Genomic DNA, 22,046 nt, shown 5'->3' on the forward strand with positions numbered 1-22,046 from the left:
CAGCATGATTCAGTTATCCATATATATATTCTTTTTCAGATTTTTTTCCCCTATAGTTTATTACAGGATATTGAATATAGTTCACAGTGCTATACAGTAGGACCTTGTTTATCTATGTTGTATATAGTAGTTGGTATCTGCTAATCCCAAACTCCTAGTTTATTCTCCCCCGCCTTTCCTCTTTGGTAGCTATGTTTGTTTTCTGTATTTGTGAGTCTGTTTCTGTTTTGTAAATAAGTTCATTTGTATCATTTTTTTATAATTAATTTATTTATTATTTTTGGCTGCGTTGGGTCTTCATTGCTGTGCACGGGCTTTCCTCTAGCTGCGGCGAGCGGGGACTACTCTTCGTTGCGGTGCGCAGGCTTCTCATTGCAGTGGCTTCTCTTGTTGCAGAGCATGGGCTCTAGGTGTGCGGGCTTCAGTAGTTGTGGCTCATGGGCTCTAGCACACAGGCTCTGTAGCTGTGGCGCATGGGCTTAGTTGCTCTGCGTCATGTGGGATCTTCCCGGACCAGGGCTCAAACCCGTGTCCCCTGCATTGACAGGTGGATTCTTAACCACTGTGCCACCAGGGAAGCCCTGTATCATTTTTTAGATTCCACATATAAGTGATATCATATGGTATTTGTCTTTCTCTGTCTGACTTCACCTAGTATGATGATCTCTAGGTACATCCATGTTGCTGTGAATGGCAATATTTCATTCTTTTTTATGGCTAATATTCCATTTATGTGTGTGTGTGTGTGTGTGTGTGTGTGTGTGTGTGTACACGACATCTTCTTTATCCATTCATCTGTTGATGGACATTTAGCTAGCTTCCATGTCTTGGTTATTGTAAATAGTGCTGCTATGAACACTGGGGTATGTGTATCTTTTCAAATTAGAGTCTTCTCTGGATATGTGCCCAGGAGCAGGATTGCTAGATCATATGGTAATTCTATTTTTAGTTTTTAAAGAAACCTCCATACTGTTTTCCGTAGTGGCTGCACCAATTTACATTCCCACCAACGCTGAAGGAGGGTTCCCTTTTCTCCACACCCTCTCCAGCATTTGTTATTTGTAGACTTTTTGATGATGGTTATTCTGATCGGTGTGAGGTGATACCACATTGTAGTTGTGATTTGCATTTCTCTAATAATTAACAATGTTGAGCATCTTTTCATGTGTCTTTTGGCCATCAGTATGTATTCTTTGGAGAAATGTCTATATAGGTTTTCTGCTCATGTTTTGATTGGGTTGTTTGTTTTTTTGTTATTGACTTGTATGAACTGTTTGTATGTTTTGGAAATTAAACCCTTGTTGGTCATATCATTTGCAAATATTTTCTCCCACTCCATAGGTTTTTTGTTTTGCTTATCGTTTCCTTTGCTGTGTAAATTCTGTTTTTCACCAGGTACTTTGACCAACGTGACTTAGCTGATGAGCCATCCTGATAATAGCTGATCTCTCAGGGATAGAAGATATTTGTAATGAAGACAGCCCGAGTCTGAGGAAGTGCAATGCCAGTTCAAGTACTGATTGCATCACATCTTCAGCACTATGTGAAGTGTCTTCATCTTAACCTGTGCAACTCAAGTTGATATTCAGAAGATAGATTGTGTTGGTATGAGTATCTGAGGTATCTTTGAAAGATGTTACCCAGTTTTTGCTGAACAGTTTAAATAGTTTTCTGTAATCACATGCTTTTAAAACAAATTGAATGATTTATTGGTGAAGCATCCTGCACAGAAACTGTATGACAAAATTGTACAGAGGTCGTTGGTGCTGTTTCATTGTTTATTCACATATACACATATAAAATTTTATTGAAAATGTGTTTTGGTTACTAAATTTCGTTTGACTATTTAACAAAACAAAAGACAATGGATAAATGTCCTTAGTATTAGAATTAAGATAATCTAGATTATATGGCACGTGTATTCATAGTCAGCAACAAAATTAGTCTAACATTTTCCCTTTAAGCTCTATACTTTTATTTTTAAATGCTTTCTTTTTTTTTTTTTTATAAATTTTTTGTTTATTTTTGGCTGCGTTGGGTCTTCATTGCTGCACGTGGGCTTTCTCTAGTTGCGGCGAGTGGGGGCTACTCTTCATTGTGGTGCGCAGGCTTCTCATTGCAGTGGCTTCTTTTGTTGTGGAGCACAGGCTCTAGGCATGCAGGCTTCAGTAGTTGTGGCTCGCGGGCTCTAGAGTGTGGGCTAAGTAGTTGTGGCGCATGGGCTTAGTTGCTCCACTGTATGTGGGATCTTCCCGGACCAGGGCTTGAACCCCTGTCCCCTGCATAGGCAGGCGGATTCTTAACCACTGCACCGCCAGGGAAGCCCCTAAATGTTTTCTTGTATAAACAAAACTTTTTCTTTACAAGTAATTTTCAGTAGTACCCTAAAAGGTTGACTGTTTTAATTTTCCTGTCACGTCTTTTATTCATATCACTTACAATTTATCTATTCCTTTCTTTTTTTTTTTTGGCTGCGTTGGGTTTTCATTGTTGCGTGCAGGCTTTCTCTAGTTGTGGCGAGCGGGAGCTACTCTTCCCTGTGGTGTCCAGGCTTCTCGTTGCAATGGCTTCTCTTGTTGCGGAGCATGGGCTCTAGATGCACAGCTTCAGTAGTTGCAGTACACAGGCTCAGTAGTTGAGGCACATGGGCCCTAGAGCGCGCAGGCTTTAGTAGTTGCAGCATGTGGGCTCAGTAGTTGCAGCGCATGGGCTGTAGGGTGAGCATGCTTCAGTAGTTGTGGACCGCAGGCTCTAGAGCACAGGCTCAGTAGTTGTGGCACATGGGCTTAGTTGCTCCGCAGCATGTGGGATCTTTCCGGTTCAGGGATCAAGCCCGTGTCTCCTACATTGACAAATGGATTCCTAACCACTGCGCCACCAGGGAAGTCCCAGTTTACCTATTTCTATATCAGGTAGGAATGTTTCCTACTTTAAGCAACAGAAGATCCAAGTAGCAATGATTTTTCAAATAGGGATTTATTTTTCTCTCATAACAAGAAGTCTAGAGGAGCTGGCGTTGGTTCAGTGACTCCACGATACCAAGGTCTCTGAAAGTCTTTTAGCTTTTCCCTCATGGTAAGATGGCCACTGCAGTGCAGAGCAGCAATGTGTCTGTATTCAAGACAGGAAAAGGGGGGAAGGAGGCAGAGCCTTCCACGTCTGTTCCTTTTCTCATAAAAGCAAAACCTTCTCCAGATATCCACAGTGGATTTGTGTTCACCTGTTGGCCATGAGTATATAAAATTATTACCTCTAGCCCCAAGAAAAGTGGGGAAATGAAATTGTAAGCTTTTCCAGTCTTTCTAGTGGGAGATGGAAAAGGAAAAGGGGGTTGGGAATAACTGTTGATCAGGCAACCAATAGTTTTTCTGCTATTTATGAAAGGAACAGATGTAATTTTATATTTGAATCTTTTCTACTACAATGTCTTCAAAAAGATGATTTCAGTGTTAATTCAATATAGAAAACACTACCGTGAGTACCTGTACGTACATAACTCTTTCCTTACTTTGACCGTAAGTTCCCAGGAGTTGGGTTGCAAGTGATGAGTCTATCAGTTAATATTGCATTTGAAACTTAAGTGAGGTTTTAAAAATTAGGGATTTATTTTTGTTTCTCATAAACTGATTCTGGTTTGAGAAATTCAGGGCTGGTGCAGCAGCTGTCCAATACCTTAAATATCCTAGGCTGCATCCAGATTTCTCCTTCATCAATGTTACTGTATAGCTTTCATCTTTTTAGTCATGATCTGGTTGCTTTATCTCTTACTTCGAATCTACGTTCCAGGGAGGATAAAAAGGTACCACCACTTCTTGTTGTCCTAACAGGGGAGAAAAGTATTACAAGAAACCCTCAACTTATATTTCATTTACCAGAGTTATGACATTTTCTACTTATAAAGAAAGCTGGAAAATGTAATTTTTTAGGTGAGCACTCCTACCAAAGATGGTTCTGTTAGAAAACAGGGCAGAGGGGCTGTTGGGTAGGCAGCCAGCAGTGTCTACCATAAAGAGTTTAGATCTCCAACCAATACCACAAGTAGCCTTGTTATAGCCTCATATTCTTTGCTGATTTGATCTTTAGGGGGTGGGGCTAGGGACTGATTTAATAAAGGTTAAGTGTCAATTTGTCTTAACTTATGTATAACTCTTCCATAGCTAGTGGCTGAGCATGTTCACTACTCACACAGAAGAATTAACATTCCTGAGGACGAGAAATATAAAAAAGAAGGCAATTTTGCATGTACAGAAGACCAGTGGTATAAGAAATTATTTGAATGCAGTTACATCTTTATTTTCCAGCTAGCTGTAGGATCTCTAATATTTAACTGAGAACTTATTTTTCTAGTAGCTCAACTTGGCATAAGGATATTTTTCAGGAATGTAGAAACAAATAAAAGATATTAGAAACCACTAATGTAATCGTAAATATGCAGACTACCAATATATCAGTAGCTATCAGTAGCTTTAGGGTTGATCGAGCCTTTCACAATTAAAAGTATCTTCTGATTTTAATGAGAAATTGAAGAGGAAAATCTTTCCAACTCTTATCACAGGTAGAAAACTTTAAGTTCATTGAGAAATTACACATTTTAAATACAGAATTTAGAGGTAGTTATTTTGAAAATAATAGCTACCAAATGGTAGTTTAATCAGGTCTGTGCGAACGTGGACCAAGTAAATTAGATTGCACCTGTATTTGTTTTCATGTAAAAGATTCATTACTTCTTTTTGGCAGGAGGACATTATGCATTTATTAACTTGCAGTAATACTTTTATTAAAGTTGTATTAATTTCTCCTTTTTAAAATAAGATTATTTCATCTGTGTCTCTTAGCAGAATAAGCCAGTTAGAGGCCAAATTAGATGAAAAGTGGTTCAGGTTATCAGTTTCGCCACCTGGGGACAAAGATATAAAAACGTGTTAGAAATTATTGAGAAAGATCAAGTTGACCTGTGTCCATTTTAAGATGATATTTTCTTATACATATTACCAAATTCCCACCAGATTTTTTAAAATGTTTCCTAAATAATATGCCTTACAATATTTATTTATGTGAATTTATTTAGTGTTTCTTGAAAAAAATGGTACTTTAATCAAATACTAAACAAAATTAAGCTGATTATTGATTTTTCAGATCTTGTAACATGCCATTCATGTGCATCAAATAAAGTTGACAAAAGAGGATGAATAAAATATATCTGATCACAGTACTCATTTTTCAAAGAGCACTTTGAAAAACTTTAGTAGGTTCTATCCAGTTTCTTTCTTAACTTTGCTGACCCCAAAATTTGTGCCAATCCCAGTTTCCGTAATCAGTTTGGTGCTTACCCAGGCCTGAGTTGAACTCCCATCCTACAGCTATATTCTAGTAGGACTCGGAAAACAATTCACCATGTAACCTTGGCTCTAGGATTTTGTTTCCCTTTAGTCACTGTATGTTGGGTTCTGCTGTGGACTAAATATTTGTGTCCCCCCAAAATGCATATATTCATATCCTAACCCTCAAGGTGATAGTATTAGGAGGCAGAGCCTTTGGGAAGTGATTATTCAGTCATGAGGGCAGAGCCCTCCTGCCTTTGTAAAGAGACCTCAGAGAGTTAGCTAGTTCCGTTCTGCGAAGTGAGGACACAGTCAAAAGACAATCTGTCTGTGAACCAAGAAGCAGGCCCTCACCAGACAACAAATCTACAGGCACCTTGATCTTGGACTTCCCAGCCTCCAGAACTGTGAGAAATACATTTCTGTGTTTCATAAACTGACCAATCTGTGGTATTCTGTTATAGCAGCCCAAATGGACCAAGGCAGGTTCTGATGACATCTCCAGGCTTAAATTCCCTTAATGAGGTTTGACTGGTAGACACAGGGGACTGAACTATGTCATTATGGTTAGCATAGGCCACTGACTAGTTTATAAATGCTGTCCTCATAGTTTGTCATTCGTACAGTGTAGTTTTTACTTTTGAAACATACATCTGCTCTTCAACACAAGTTTACTATTCACTTAGGGCTGTTGATGACTATAATTAAGATATAAAGTTGTACAAAAAGATACCCAAATAAAAATATCTTTATTATGGGATTAATTTAAAATAATCTAATGCACAATTTACTTGTAACTTGCAAGTTTTTTTGATATGCTCACAATCGTATTTATATTCATAATGTATATAAATATTATATATTTTGGCCTCACTGCAGCATGTGGGACCTTAGTGCCCTGATCCGGGATCGAACCCGTGCCCCCTGCATTGGGAGCACGGAGTCTTAACCACTGGACCACTAGGGAAGTCCCCATAATGTATATTTTATATATTGCATGTGCAGTGTCCTGTAACAAACTGTTTTCTCTTAATACCAATTAACATCATTCCATGTAAGCAAATACATGTAGATCTATTTCATCCTTTTTACTGGCTGCACAGTATTTCCTTGCACGCCAGTACAAATCAAGTGTCATCAGTGAGCACAACCAAATAGTGCAAATCCTTATACAACAGACAGTTAGGTTGCTTACACTTCTTGGCTATTGTTAATAATGCTGCAGTGGACATGGGAGTGCAAATAACCCTTCAAGATCCTGATTTCAATTCTTTTGTATACTCTCAAGTGGGATTGCTGGATCATACGGTAGTTCTAGTTTTAATTTTTTGTGGAATCTTTATACTCTTTTCCCTAGTGGCTATATCATTTTACATTCCCACTAAGAATGCACAAGGGTTCCAGTTTCTTCACATCCTTGTCAACACTTATTTTCTGGGTTTTGGGGGGGTTTTTTGTTTGTTTTTTAATGGCTATCCTAATGGGTGTGGTGTGGTAACTAATGGTGGTTTTGATTTGCATTTCCCTCATTAGTGATGATACTGAGCATCTTTTCGTATACCTGTTGGCCATCTGTATGTATTCTTCAGAGAAATGTCTATTTCAGTGCTTTGTTCATTTTTTAATTAGGTTATTTGGGGGTTTTGCTAGAGTTTTAGTTCCTTGTGTACTTTAGGTATTAACCCCTTAGCAGATACACGGTTTGCAACTATTTTCCCCATTCCATAGGCTACCTTTACACTCTGTTGTTTCCTTTGCTATGCAGCTTTTTAGTTTGACATAGTCCTACTTGTCTATTTTTGCTTTTGTTGCCTGTGCTTTTGGTGTCAAATCCAAGAAATCATTGCTAAGACCAATATTATAAAGGCTTTTCTCCTATTTTCTTCTTGGAGTTTTAAAGTTTCTGGTCTTAAGTCTTAAACGCACTTTTAGTTGATTTTTGTGTATGGTGTAAGGGTCCAGTTCCATTCTTTTGCATGTGTATATTCAGTTTTCCCAGTACCATTTGTTGAAGATATGTTATTTTTTTTCTACTATTTTTCTTTATGATTTTCTGCATGTCTTAAGTCTTAAATGCACTTTTAAGTTGATTTTTGTGTATGGTGTAAGGGTCCAGTTCTATTCTTTTGCATGTGGATATTCAGTTTTCCCAGTACCATTTGTTGAAGATATGTTATTTTTTCTACTATTTTCCTTTATGATTTTCTGCATGTCTTGAAAAGGCCTTCTCTACTACAGGGTCATAAAACTAACCTCATATTTTCTTTAGCACTTTATGGTTTTACTGTTTTAAATGTAAAAACCTTTAAATGTCTTCCCCTTCCCCTACAGAAAAAAGGAAATTCAGTATTCCCATACTGTGTTTTGTATAACCTAACTTTCCCCTCGTCTCTACTAAGAGAGACTTCTTTTTGGCTACAAGTAACAAAATACACAACCAAAACGTAGATTGAACAATGTAAGTAATTTATTATCTCACATAACAAAAAGTCCAGAGGTGAAGCAAATCCAGGATTGGTTAATTCAGAAGCACAATTCAGGTACTTTCTGTGTACCCTGCTATCCTCAGTATGATATCTTTCATCTCCATGCTTGTCCCTTTCATGGTCATCAGATGGGAGAGGAGGTGAGAGATACACTAGATGAGCACTGACCCCAAACCACTGAGAAGATATGGTCCCATGAATGTTGGTGTGACTAATCCAATAATCCACCCCTATGCCCTTGGGGAAGATTAAATAAGGGGGAAAAAAGATAAAGATGTTAGAATCTTCACCAGCACTTCCACACATGGAGAGAGAAACTGAAAGTCAAGACTGATAACAGGAAGTATAAAAATGCCTTCCTCAAATACCTAATATTCTTTGGCCCTGGAGTCACTGAATTCACATCTATATCTCACTTTATCTAGATCTATATTTCACTTCATTACATTAATGGAGCTCTCAAGAACTGAATTCTATTAAAGTGAAATAAAGTTTTTAAGCAATTTAGGCAGTTAAATATGATATATATATCATACACAACACACACACAATGTATATAATGAAATCCTTATACAAGCATAAAGATTCTTAATAGAAATAAATTATAAGCAATAAAATAATAATAAAGTTTAAATTTTAATGTATTCTTTGCTTTTTTTAAATAACTAAAACAAATTCATAAAACAAAACCAAAATTTGTTCATTCTTACTGAAAAGATTCTGATTGGTACATACTTTCTTTATGCTAATTTACCAAACCCTGAGTTTTATTTCTTCATCTCTGGTTAAATACATATCACTCTAAGCAAATAAGAATGTTTAAATAAGGGTCCTGCATTGTTGTTTACTTATTTGAAATTAGGTTTTCATTCTGAATAGTTTCAGTAAAGTGTATGTTACAGTAGAATGTCTCTTTACCTGTTTTAAGGTCTGTGTTAAATTGATGAAATACACCCTTACTCCTGCTTAAGAGTGCATCTTTCATTATATAAGTTAGCAAATAGCTTATATCAATACAAATGTCCAACAATGTAATTAAATCATTGCTGCTTGAAATACTTTATACAGGAATAATTTATCTCTTTACACTACTGAAGCCTTGCATTTCAGTAGTTTCTATAGCTTCTGTATCATCACTTGAAATTTACCTAAAAAAGAAAACATGAAAAATCATTCTTTGATTTTAGGTACAAGGAAAACAGGCCTGAACATCAGTTTCCTGCTTCATTTAGTAAGTAGTTTCAATCAAGAAACTTGCTATATCAAACAACTTTTCACACTCTTCACGATATTTGATAAAGTCAATTTCGTTTTTATCAGATGATTATCTGGTTTGTGAATGACTGCTTTTGTTTCTCTGTGATTCCTACATTTTAGGTATTTCATTGCTAATTATTGTGAATAGAAAGGAAATACAGTGATGCTCAAAGCCAATTTTATGCTTGGTTGGTAGCTCTGGTGGAAAGATATTTGGAAAGGAGTTTAGCAATAAAAGACTAGTTGGCTTTATTTAGCTTTATATAATAGATATTTTCTAGAAAACTGTTTAAAAAATTTTTCAACACTATAAAGAAAGTTGCTATCTTAAAAGAATACTGCAGAAAATTGTCCTTTAAGAGTTAAGAATCATTCCTTAAGTTGTCTTATAAATTTGGATTTCCTTAGCACATTTTCTTAAATCACTATTATGAATTAAAAAATCATTGACTATGAATATAAGTATGTTACTACATTAAATGTTAAAATTTGATAAAAGTAAAATGAAATGGTTTTAGCATTTTAGATGTTCTCTAAGTAACAAAAACAAGAAACAAACAAAAAAACACCAGACCTGAAAAATAATTGCTAAAAACATTTGTAAAAAATGTGAATTCAACTTACAGGCAGGCATTGAAGATACTTCAGCTGTCACAATACTTTTTATCCCCAAGTTTGATAAGCCACCTCTGATTAAGCCACATGTAAATGCTAAGTACTAAAAAGAAAAAAAATTGTAAAATATATTAAGGATTTACTAAGATAGTAAAGCTATTGATAAATGATAGTTAAACCTTGATATTAATAAGTCATTGCTGTTTAAGGAAGGGTTGTGGAAGAATTTTTCAAATCATTGAAAATCATGATTGTGACAAAGCCAAGCTGGAAACCCGTTAGAATTAGTTCCAGAGGCAGCAGAGGTGATTTGTGTCTACCTTCAGTGCTGCCTGAAGGGTTCTAAATAGACCCTCCTTGTGGAGTGATTTGGGCTTTCTGGCTGCTTTAACCTCCCATGGTTCTTTTTAATTTTGGCTATACCATGATGCTCTGCTTAAGGGATCACAGTTCTCGACCAGGGATTGAACCTGGGCCATAGCAGTGAAAGCCCCAAATCCTAACCACTAGACCACGAGGGAACTCCTGCTCCCATGGTTCTTGCCTGTTTTCTGAGCCTTCCCATCAGTTCTGTAAGCTAACTAATTATTATTCCATTCAATCAAAATTGGTTTCTGCTTTCTACAACCAAGAATCCTGACTTGTTCAAGACTTATAGCCTGCCAAAACAAAGACTTACCTAGTTTAAACTATCAAAGCGCCAATGTTGAGAAACCCTGTCATATGGAAACAAGGAAGGGAAATGGGACTATGCCACAGCAGAGACAGCCAGGACAAAAATGAGAACCAAAAATCAAATAATCCAAGAAATTTTTTATTATCTACATTTTGCATGATATTCAACAACACTACTATGTATCTATGAATAATATAGAATATTATTTTATAATTAATATAAATAAATGGGTACTGATAATCAGATATGGAGTCATGAAATTGTAAGCTGGGAGAGAACCTAGAGATTCTTTATAATATAGGTATTATTATAATCAATTTTATTAATAAGGATACTAAGGAAGGTCCAGAGGGGTTATGTAACTTACCCAATGTCACAAACCTGTAAGTTGTGGAGTTAGCTTAAAATCTAGATTTATTTGGTCCCAAGTGCATACTCCTTCCACTACACCAAACTGCCTTTGTGTTAGATAATTTAGATATGGACAGATTTTACAGATAAACAGCAGCTTATACATACTGCCCAAGGTATTTTATAAGTACCACACAGTAACCGATTGCGCCACTGGAGCTATGCTTGCCCAAGATATTTTAACCACTTCAAAGGAACCCTTATATTAAAACTTGTCAGCTTTTCTTTAATACATCTGGTCTATTTATTGATTCCTACCTGAGACTGAAAAAAAATACATGAAACCCAGAAACACAGATATACTTAACACAAAACATGTATTCTTAGAAACAAATGTTAACTATATTTAAAACATTTTTTAAATTTACTGATGGAGATTGTAAATATGAACTCTGAGGTGAATAATTCTGCATAGCTAATACCAGTTTTTTTAAGCTTGAGTATCTTTTCTGATGTATCCATACTGTATTCGAGAATCTACCATTAATCTACATTTTTAATGGCATTTAAACTACAGTGTTTCTTTAATGGGTCATCATAAGCCTACTTAGCTACAGGTTAATGTTAGTTGTTTCAATATAATGAACACCTGCTGTTTCACTGAAAAGTGTTTAAACAAAAGGAACAATTTAAAAACATATTTTGAATTCAAAAGTCTGTTGTGATTGGCATTGTACTTTTCCCTATGGTTCTACTTTTTTCATAATAAAAAAACCCCGATCTTCTATTCCATTAAATACCTTTGATGCATGTTCTAAATACTGTTTTCCTGCAGACATTTGAGTAAGCAGGCGAAATTTGTTGTCCTGAAGTACGTAGATGCCCTGTTCCAAAAATAGAAAAACATCCAAAGTCAATGTAATCTGTACTCTTCCCTTCAAAACAATTTAAGAAATATTTAAAGTTATTAAAACTCACCTTTCTGTTGGTCAAAATTTCTTTATATGAAGAAGTTTTGTAATGTTCAAGCTGAAGAGTTCAGCATTTTATAACACTAATATTTACTGAATGCTTTAAGATACTGAAGATACAAAGATACCTAAGACAGTTCCTGTCCTTAAAGAACACAGTCTAGTGCGAAAGAATCAGAAATACATGTCTGGGTGAAATTAGCAGCTATATGTTATTAACTCATACCTAGAAAGCCAAAAATCATAGTCACTTCTTCCTATTAGCATTTCAGGTATTTATAAGCTAAGGTTGATACTGTTATCTGAAAAAATGAATTCTATTGGTAGCTACAAGATACATTATTTTCATTTTTATACCTTATTAAAATGCCAAATATACTCCAAGTATTTCCTTGAGTTTTATAAAATCTATTTTATGCATGATTTTCCATGCAACCTATTTTTATTTTAACAAAATATTTTAAGAATAAGAAATACGACAGCAACTAAACAGGCAAGAGTTAGTTAAGAGTTAAATATGCTCTCTAAATTAGCCTTCAGAAAAATGTGATATATTTCTGGTTCTGCATATTATAAGTAATAATAATGAAATAATAAAACCTTTATCATTCTGATACCTGATACTTTTTAAAACTTAAAATTTAATTGAGGGAAAGGGACAGCTATAACTACTGATAATTGTCTCTTGGTCTTTATTCACTATACCCTATTAGAGAAAAAAAGTAATGATGTATTAATAACATGTAAGAGAAGCATTCCAAAGTTGACGAGAAATTAAGTTTTACATAATAAGTAAATCACTAAAATACATTTATATTAAGTTAAAGGACTTAAAAAATAGGCCTTAATTTATCTAAATACCTGATGATTTGTCCTTAGATTGTCGATTTGTTTCTTGAATACTGTAGTCCAAAAATCTTTACAGATGAACTTCATGATATCTAACTCATCCTTGAACCTTGCAGTATCTTTTGTAAACCTAAAAAGATCAACTAGAAGTAATACAGTACTTTTCCTCCAAAGAAAGCAGGAGGGGCAGATTATTAACTAATTTTCAAATGCCACAACAGCACTGAACATTTACTGACAGTCATAAAGTGATAAGCACCAAGCAAAGTAGATCCCATCTCAATGGATTCACATTCTGTTATATAATTTGGGGGCTAAAATTAGTCTAAAGGTGTATTAGTCTAACAGTACGCAGCAATTTTAGGTACAATTAGCACATTAAGAAAAAAAAGCTGAGCATAATCATGGTACTGTTATATAAAATATAATCAGAGTTCAACTATTTCAGATAGTGAGAAAGGAATACTAAAAAAATTGATCTATAAATTGAAAGATTATTACATGCATAGACAGAGACTCTAAGGTATGCATTTAAACAAAATTCCATTTAGGTTAAAGAACATATTAGATCTTAAGTAGGAAATGCAGTAAGATTTTAGATGGTTGTTTCAGCATACCAAAGTTTTCAGGAAAAACGTCTAAAACATAGAAGATACATATTTTCTTCAAATATTAAAACATGAAAGTTGGATAACTGAGTTAAAATAGCATCAGACCTAAAAAGAAATTTCAATCTGTGAATTAAAGAACAGAGAATAAATAAAGTTTGGGAATTAAAATTAAATTGTCTCAAGTTTTATTCAGTCTTTTGAAATGGATCATCTTTGTTCATAACCTACCTGGAAGAAAATTTTCAAATCCATACTGCTCACCTTTCTATCAATCCTTGTCCCACTCGAAACCCCATGTTTTCCAGCTTAGTTATACAGCGTCCATTTTCCTATTTAAAAACAGTTTTGAATAAATTTAGAATGCTAGAATGTAAATATTTATACTTTTTTCACTGAAACATTGTAAGAAAAAGTGAATTACAAGTCATACTTGAATTTTCTTAGTACTAATCATTTTCATAAGGCAATAGGATAAACAGGGAACTGTTATTACTTTTCAGAAATGCCAAAGCCCCTTCCCAATTACTCTTCTCACCTTCCCTGGCTTTTTCCATTTTCAACTCCTCTTCTCTCCTCAGTTATAAAACTGAGGTCATGGTATCGCTTTGGACTTTTCTGTCAGTCATTCCCTTTGTGCCTTCACTAAGTTCTATCGTCCCTTGCTTCAAAATGTCTGTTAGAGTCATCCAAGCTTTCCATTTCTCAGCATGTCTTAGTTGATGACCCCACCTTCCTATGCCTGGAATCATGCAGTTGCTTCACTCTTCCTTTGACAATCTCATCCACTCTTAAGGCTTTAAATACCACCCCTAAGTCGAAGACTCAAAATTCTCTGGATGAACTACAAAGCCCTATACAATCCAGACTCCTGTGCCTCTCTGGCCTCAACCTTCTACTCTTCTTCACTCACTCCATCCAGCTCCACTGATCTCCTTGCTGTTCTCAGTCATGCCAGGCAGGCTCCAATCTCAGCGCTCTTGCATAGGCAGCTCTTCCTCCAGATATTCACATGACCAACTCACTCACTTTAAGTCTTCACTCACATGTCACCATCTCAATGAGGCTCATTTCAACCTTTTAAAATACAGTATCATTCCACTTCAGAAACTTTCTATCTTTGTAATTCTCAAATTCTGTCCCAAGACTAGCAACATCAGCATCACATGGGAACTTGTCAAAACTGCAAATTCTGTAATCCCACCCCCAATTTAGTGAATCAGAAACTGTAGGTGTGCGTCAGCGAGCTGTGTTTTAAGAACCCCTCCTAAAGTGATTCTGATGCTCTATCTCATTTCCCTGCTTGTCTCCAAGGAACTTCTTTCACCATTTAACCTAATGTACATTTTACTAATTTTGTATTGCTCATGTCCCTTCATCCCCACCCTCTCCTAGAATACAGCTCCAAAAGGGCAAGAATTTTTATGTATTCTGAAGCCTTTGCCTCCCGCTACCACCATAGGCCTCATTATTTGCTGAACTCTATTCTAAGGAACCATGTATGCTACTAATGGGGCTGACTATTAACCTGTATTTCTAGTACAGACTTTAGTGGACACAGCCATCCAGAGGTCCCACAGGCCCCTCAAATTAGGTGTATTCAAATGATATTAACATTCTCAGCTTGCTCTGCCTCCAAAATTCTTTAACTTCATCAATGGCACCACCATCTATCTAGTTACCACAACCAGAAAACTTCCATTTTCTTTACCTCCTTGCTCCCAGCCATTCACACACACTGCAGTCCTGCGGAGCCTATTATCTACATGCTTTTCAAAATCCATCTTCTCTCTCCTGACTGCTTAAGTAGCTCTTAGCATTCATTTCTCTCCTGGTCTTCAGTTAGAGCCTTCCAAGTGATCTCATCTCTAGTTTTTTTTCTTCCTTTGATTATCTTCTGTATTTCTGGTATAGACTTTGTAAAACCCAAATCATGTTGTTTCTCTACTGGACCACTCAGCACCATTCTGTTAATTTCCACACCCATTCCCAAACTTGCTTAGGTAGAATGAGTAACTGTAAGTCATGATGCTCTTTGTGGAACAGGAACCCAGGAACATACTGATAAGCAGGAAATCTGCTTATATGCAGACATTCTCAAATCTTAGCTATTGATCACATGAGCTTTTGAATTAAGCCCCAGGAAAAACCTTCTGATGCTGCACTTGTTCATTCACTTTGGCATCTGTGAGTGCTCACTAGTAAAGTATCAAATTTTTAAGAAAAACTTAAGAATATTTTATCCATTAACCTTAAAAAAAACCACTATTCTCCATAAATTGGTAAATGTCCAATTATTCAGTTTTTAGACTTAATTCCTCTTCAAGCACAGTTTGAAAATCATTGATTGGGAAGGTGAGAACATTGGGATTTTTCCTTTATTTCACTTACACTTATGACTTTATGTCTAAAAAGATATATAAAAACCATTTCTGGATGATAGGATTATGTCTTTTTTACATTTTTTTACTATGAAAAATTTGAAGCACACTCGAAGTAGAGACACTAACAAACCCTCATACACCTAGACTCCAATATGGATTCTACTCATCAAGACTACCACATAACTTATTTGTTTTGTTTTTTTTAACATCTTTATTGGAGTATAATTCCTTTACAATGGTGTGTTAGTTTCTGCTTTATAACAAAGTCAATCAGTTATGCTTGTATCCCCATATCTCTTCCCTCTTGCGTCTCCCTCCCTCCCACCTTCCCTATCCCACCCCTCTAGGTGGTCACAAAGCACCGAGCTGATCTCCCTGTGCTATGTGGCTGCTTCCCACTAGCTATCTGTTTTACATTTGGTAGTGTATGTATGTCCATGCCACTCTCCCACTTTGTCCCAGCTTACCTTTCCCCCTCCTGGTAAACTCAAGTCCATTCTCTAGTAGGTGTGTCTTTATTCCTGTCTTGCCCTGTGGACTACCATATAACTTTTTAAAAATCCCTTTTTCTTATATGGACTTAAAATTTTTTCCCCACCATATACAAATTGCAATAGGAAAAGAAAGTTGTTTTTAGTTTAAATGATTCAAAACTTATGGATTTCCTTTCTCTTATAGGACTAGCACATGTCTCAGAATTATCAGTCATGATTAGAACAGCTGTTTTATTTTAGCTAATCCACTGGGGGAAAAAAGAGAGGGATTTTTAAAAAAGGTTTTCCTGGGCAAGAGTTGGAACAGGAAAAGAAAGTAGAAAGAGTAGAATGAAGAGAATTGATTGCACACATGGTGGGATGGGGAGCAGACGTTTTGTGATAAAAAAAGGTGTGTTGGGGCTTCCCTGGTGGCGCAGTGGTTGAGAGTCTGCCTGCTGATGCAGGGGACACGGGTCCGTGCCCCGGTCCAGGAAGATCCCACGTGCCACGGAGCTGCTAGGCCCGTGAGCCATGGCCGCTGAGCCTAGGCGTCCGGAGCCTGTGCTCCGCAATGGGAGAGGCCACAACAGTGGAGAGGCCCGCGTACCGCAAAGAAAAAAAAAAAAGCTGACTTTGCACAAACAGCAAATGTCTGCTACTCAGCACTTAGCACAGATGCAAAACATTAACCATTGCTTATGGATGATGATAAAGTCAAAAGTTTGTAACTTGGAAAAAATCTCTATTACAGATGGATCTGAATGAGAATAGAATTTGGGGGAGTTCCCTGGTGGTCCAGTGGTTCAATCCCTGGTCAGGGAATTTAAATCTCACATGCAGCAAGGCGCAGCCGGAAAAAAAAAAAGGAATAGAATTTGCTTCATTTCCAATACTCTTCCTGATGTCTTCCTACTAATATCTCCCTAAAATTAGCGTGCTGAAATCCTAACTCCCAGATAGTATTAGGAGGTAGGGCCCTTGGGAGGTGATTCTGTTATGAGGATGGAGCCCTTAAGGATAGCATTAGTGCCCTTATTATAAAAGAGATCCCAGAGAGCTAGCTAGCCCCTTCCACCATGTGAGCACACAGCCAAAACACATCCATAAATGAACCAGGAGGAGGCTTCCACCAGACACTGAATCTGCTGGTGCCTTGATCTTGGACTTCTCAGCCTTCATAACTGTGAGAAATAAATTTCTGTTGTTTATAAGCCACTCAGTCTGTGGCATTCTTGTTATAGTACCCAAAACAGCCAATATCCTTCTTATAGTTTACAAACTGACAGTACCTCTTCCTCGATGTCCTACAGGTGCCATAAATTCAACCTGTTCAAAATAATTCATTATCATCACCTCTTTCTTCTTTATTCCCTCTCCATCCAACCCAGTGGCTCAAGCTAAAAACCTGGGGATAATTTTTCAACTCTCATTCCTATACCTAATCAAGTTCTAGAGATTCTTACTCCTATCTCTCAAACTTTCTCTCCTCTTCTCGTTATCCAGATCTTCATTATCTCCTGCTTGGACTCCTCCAATAATGGGTCTTCTGACTACAAGGACCTTCCCTCTCCAGCCCAAATAATGGTTTATCTTTCTGAAATGCAAATGGAGCATGTAATTCTCCTCCTTAAAAATCCTCCACTGAGAAGGTCCATGTGTTTTAATCATACAGACCTCTTTCTAGCTTCAGCTTTCAAAACTTCTCACTCTCCACCTATTCAATCTAGTCACAGTGAAATACTCAAGCATATTTAAATGCACTGCACTTTTTCATACCTCTATGACTTTACCTTTGCCTAGGATGCTTTTCCTGCCCTCACTTTCCACCCCTCTTTATCAATAGCATTATAGAAACTAGAGCTTCTGACTTGAGCATGAATTTGTAATATTTCATTTATAAAATCCTACAACTCCATGATTCCATATCTAATTACCACCCAATACGTTAATTATTCATTGAACCCTTATTCCTCAACGACTGTTAGGCAGGGACTTTATCTTATTCATCTAACAATGTCAGGCCCACAATACACATACACGCTTAATATATTTTCTGAATGAATCAATTAGCGAATGAAGACTACCACACATTAGAAGTAACCTCCAGGAGGATGGGACCATTGTTTGGCTCATTACTATATTCCTAAAAACTAGCTCTGACATATAATGGACACTAAATATTTTTAAAAATTATCTCATTAGCCCTCTTTCTTTGAGTTGCCTGGAGTGTTACTGAGGGTTAGGGATGGGGAGGGAGGGACAGGATTCTCAGGCTGGGAGAGGTCTGTCCAGTGGACGACTGGGAAGTGCTAGAAGTGACAGCCGAATTAAGTAGGGGTGCCAAAATCAGCAGTTAACTGACGCAAATCATGGTAGGGACAACACATGGAAGGGACAAAACAAAAAATCTGTGGCGTGCCACACACAGATATGGGACTGGACAAAAAGGTATCAAATAGTAAAAGATACGAAAGAGACAAGGATGAAAGACTTAAGACAGCTGACAGGTTCTAAGGCTTAGGATACCTGAAGGTGGACCAATCTGCCTACACTTCGGGAAGCGATGAGTGGTGATGGGACGGGGGTAAAAGAAAACTGAGTGGAAACAAGGAGTGTCACCGCAAAAGGACCTCAAGGGCGTGTGGCAGCACTCACCACCTCCCCCTGCTCCGCGGACTTGTACACTCCAGACACCATCTCGTTATGCAGAAGCAAAAACAACGCCTCGTCCGCCATTTCCTGCTTATTCTCCCAAGCTCCGGGTTTAGGCTCCCGTTTGGGCCGGGCTCGGGGTTCCGGCTAGCGCCTGGGCAGCTTGGGCTGAGCCGCCGCCGCTCGTTCAGTCCGCAGCCCGTCCCTCGTTGCTAGGAGACCAAGGAATTCACTCAGCTTCCCGAAGGCTGATACTGGAGTGAGCCGAGGGCCGCGGCGCGCCCACCCCAGGACCATTAAGTCCTTGGGCAAAACGAAAGGGTCTGACAGCAGCGGGAACCAAACCCAGCTCCCGGAGACCCGATCCGGCCCTTGGGCGGGGGAGGCGAAAAAACAACTTCCGGTCTCCTCTACCCCGGCATTCGCCAGCTCTATGGTCATAGAGTTCCTTCCGCGGGGTGAACCGCTGACGCCCAGAGAGGAGGAAGGTTTCTTCCCCCTACGACATGGAAGGCGGCGGGCGGGGGAGGTGGTAAAATAAGACGGGACCTCCCGCTGCCATCTCTGTGTTAATTAGCTATGTGAGAACTGACAAGAATTTCTATTAGCTTCATCAAAAGCTTCCACTTCTGCCATATGTTGCTTAATATGAAAAGTTGTAAAAAAAAAAAAAAAAAGCGAATATTGGGACTACCCTAGTAGTCCAGTGGGTAAGACTCCGCGCTCCCAATGGAGGGGTCCGGGGTACCATCCCTAGTCGGGGAACTAGATCCCCGCATGCATGCCGCAGCTAAGTCTGGATGCCGGAACTAAAGATCCCGCATGCAGAAACTAAGACCTGGTGCAGCCTAAATAAATACAATTTTTTTAAGTGAATAAATCGTCATTTTTCAGGCTATATACTTTAGGTATATTGAGAGATTATCCCAATCCATTTTGGATTAAGCCTGGGTGTACAAAAAGATTTAGAGCCGTTTTGGCCACCAGGAGGTTTACTGGGAGTAGGGTACAAGGGACAAGAAGGATGGAGTAAGCAAAGCACAAGGTAATTTGAATCAGAAAATACAAATTAAAGACATCAGAAATGCGACGTCACTTTGGGACGGGGTTCATATAAGAATCTATGGTGGATGTGGGACTTAACCCCTACAGACATGCGAATACATATGTTAGATCATATGCACGTCTTAAATTTGGCAAACTTTGTCTTAAACGTGATGCTTAGCCTATAATTAGATCTTTTCTTAGTAATTTACAAAGCAGATTTTTTCCCCAATTAATTCATTGCTTCCCCCGAAGTAATATGTCGAGTCTTCTCAAATTGTTAACAATAACCTCTCAACTCTTCATACCCTTTCATATCCCCTTCTAATGTTTGGATCCGTTTTTTCCATCACCTCATAAAATCAAGCATGTAAGTTTCACCTAACCCTTTGAAAAGAAACACTAATTTTGAAGAGTATTTTGCAATCTTAATCTTTTTTTCCAGCACTAAAATTTCCCATATGTGAAATCAGGTCCTTTATGTCCCAACTGCATTCTCCCTCATCACCACCATCAAGGTCAAGGATTAAGCAAAACACTGGCCACTTACCAAGGTCAATTTCTCAAACCACAGTAACATGGTGTTCTTTGCATATTCTGGAGACTAAAGGGGAAACTAATATTTATTGAGCATTACTAAATGTTGAACATGGCATCCTACTGATTATCCCCCATAAATTAGACTATGTTAAATTTCCCAGGATCTTAGTAATAGAGTCTACGGAAGTAAGAATAGATCCTACGTTTTTGGCTAACTCTAGAAGCATCTCCCATGGAAACATTGTTACACTTCGTGGTACCATTACCACATTCTCAGGTTTCATGTACTGCCTACTACACAGGATTGTAATAAGGATCAATGAGACAAAGTGTGCTCACAATCAGAATCATGTAATTTTTTTTTTTTTCCCCACACCACGCTGCATGCAGGATTTTAGTTCCCAGACCAGGGGTCGAACCAGAGCCCCCTGCAGTGGAAGCACGGAGTCTTAACCGCTGGACTACCAGGGAAGTCCCAGAGTCATATAATTATTTATCAACACTCATCCTTCTTATCCAGTTTTACTTTTTCTTTTTTGTATAGCACTTAACCCACTTCTACCATGCTATGTAATTTACTTACGCTTATCGTCTGTCTCCTCACTCTTCCTGCCGCCAAGCTCCTTGTGGGCAGATATCTTTACTGTACACTGACTATCCAAGGGCCTAGAATAGTGCCTGGCAAAAAGTAGGCGTTCCATAAATATTTGTTGAATGAATAAGTACATGAATGATCTTTGCTCCCTGAGGAGCCTACAGACTACATGGCAGCAGGAACCACAGTTATCTTATTCTAGGCTTTTTTCCAGAGTCTAGCTTAACACAGTAAGAGCTTTTAAGGATTGTTGGATGAATTAAAATGGTAACTCGGATTAAATACAGTTGGCCTGCTAATGCTTGATGCAAGGATGCCTGGCTGCAGATGGAGGATGAGAACACAAGGATTACTGATAATATTGTTTCTGTGGGAAAATGCTTACTGATCTACAATTTACAAATACATTTCTGGAACAAAGCCGGTTCTCACTTTGGCAGTGCGTGTAGAGCAGAACCAGAAGGTGGACGACACACACACAGCTAACAGTAGCGCTGCTCCCCCAGATCCTATTTTAAACCAACCAGCTCTAGACCAGTGTAGAGGCTAATGCACGTCTCTTCTGTCTCACCGTCGCTTTTTTAATTGTAGTAAAGCCTTGCACATAGTCTGATCGATCGTATGATGATTCTGGGCCGGCGTGACCTGGGGACAGTTACGGTATTTCCTTATCAGTAACAACAGGCAGTTTATTCACGCTTTTGGTTTGTGGGGGATAAGGCACGTGAAATGTTTCACAGAGTACAACACAAAGCAATTGTTAGCTATTATGATGAATGACTTTTCCTCTTCCTTCACTTTTCGCTTCCCTCTGCTCATTTGAGCTTAACCTAGTCAAGAGAAGCCTGCGCCCCTCCCACTGCCTCTCTGGGCATGCGCACCAACAGAACGGCCGCACCCTGTCCTAATCAAATCATTTACCCGGGAAAAAGGGAAAAAAAGACTCGCCTGCACCCTACTCTGAGGGGAACAGATGGTAAAACGATAAGAGGCCGTCATATACAGGTTAAAAGGGCTGGAAAACTCCACTCTCCCCGCCAGAAGAGCCGGTCGGCAAACTCACGTCTTGGAGAACCCAGAGACTCTCAAATCCGCCCCGACTCTGCGCTAGAAGCGGAGCGCAGCCACCCGCAGCTAATCGGGGAGGGAAGCGACCGTCTGGCGGACTTTTCATTGGCCCAGAGTCACAAAGGCTGGCAGCTTCTCCCCCTTCCGGTTGCT

The 22,046-nt window shown here is 38.2% G+C and overlaps 2 protein-coding genes across 15 annotated transcripts in view; one reads left to right on the top strand and one right to left on the bottom strand.

The window, feature by feature from the left end:
- GEMIN2 (gem nuclear organelle associated protein 2) overlaps nt 1-8,441 on the top strand; it is a 29,782-nt gene extending 21,341 nt beyond the window's left edge. Inside the window, exon 10 of one of the 2 annotated variants that reach the window (XM_032624831.1) lies at nt 1,396-8,441. In XM_032624831.1, coding sequence (XP_032480722.1) covers nt 1,396-1,435 — 40 coding nt within the window. In that variant the 3' untranslated portion in view covers nt 1,436-8,441. The remainder of the gene's footprint in view (nt 1-1,395) is intronic. The other variant, XM_032624832.1, reaches the window with a different exon arrangement.
- Nucleotides 7,769-22,033, bottom strand: TRAPPC6B (trafficking protein particle complex 6B). Of its 13 annotated transcripts, XR_004348755.1 has the most exons (7): nt 21,889-22,033; nt 13,399-13,466; nt 12,539-12,656; nt 11,507-11,590; nt 9,689-9,782; nt 8,726-8,955; nt 7,771-8,044 (listed from the first exon to the last, which is right to left on the bottom strand). XR_004348755.1 is itself a non-coding variant. In XM_032624834.1 (6 exons), exons 1-6 carry the CDS (start codon nt 18,728-18,730, stop codon nt 8,924-8,926), a joined length of 477 nt encoding a protein of 158 aa, XP_032480725.1. In that variant the 5' UTR covers nt 18,731-19,180; the 3' UTR covers nt 7,769-8,923. The 13 variants fall into 13 exon arrangements, 6 of the variants coding, with proteins under 6 accessions (XP_032480725.1, XP_032480724.1, XP_032480726.1 ...); XM_032624834.1 differs by lacking the exon at nt 21,889-22,033 and adding an exon at nt 18,650-19,180 and having other exon boundaries at nt 7,769-8,955; XR_004348759.1 differs by lacking the exon at nt 21,889-22,033 and adding exons at nt 20,814-20,908; nt 21,258-21,398 and having other exon boundaries at nt 7,771-8,955; nt 11,507-12,656; nt 13,366-13,466.
- Between the last annotated feature and the right edge of the window lie 13 nt (nt 22,034-22,046).

Source organism: Phocoena sinus, chromosome 2, assembly GCF_008692025.1.
Source record: "Phocoena sinus isolate mPhoSin1 chromosome 2, mPhoSin1.pri, whole genome shotgun sequence".
In the NCBI taxonomy this organism is placed as follows: domain Eukaryota; kingdom Metazoa; phylum Chordata; class Mammalia; order Artiodactyla; family Phocoenidae; genus Phocoena; species Phocoena sinus.

Bases quoted from the DNA above. Each gene is read 5' to 3' on its own strand.
- TRAPPC6B (XM_032624833.1), bottom strand. From the start codon at position 21,999: ATGAAAAGTCCGCCAGACGGTCGCTTCCCTCCCCGATTAGCTGCGGGT. The intron at 12,657-13,398 runs GTGAGCAGTATG...TGATCTTTTTAG, and splicing joins GGACAAGGATTGATAGAAAG to GTTTACAAAAGATACTGCAA. The intron at 11,591-12,538 runs GTATTTAGATAA...TTTTTGGAACAG, and splicing joins ATCTAAGGACAAATCATCAG to GGCATCTACGTACTTCAGGA.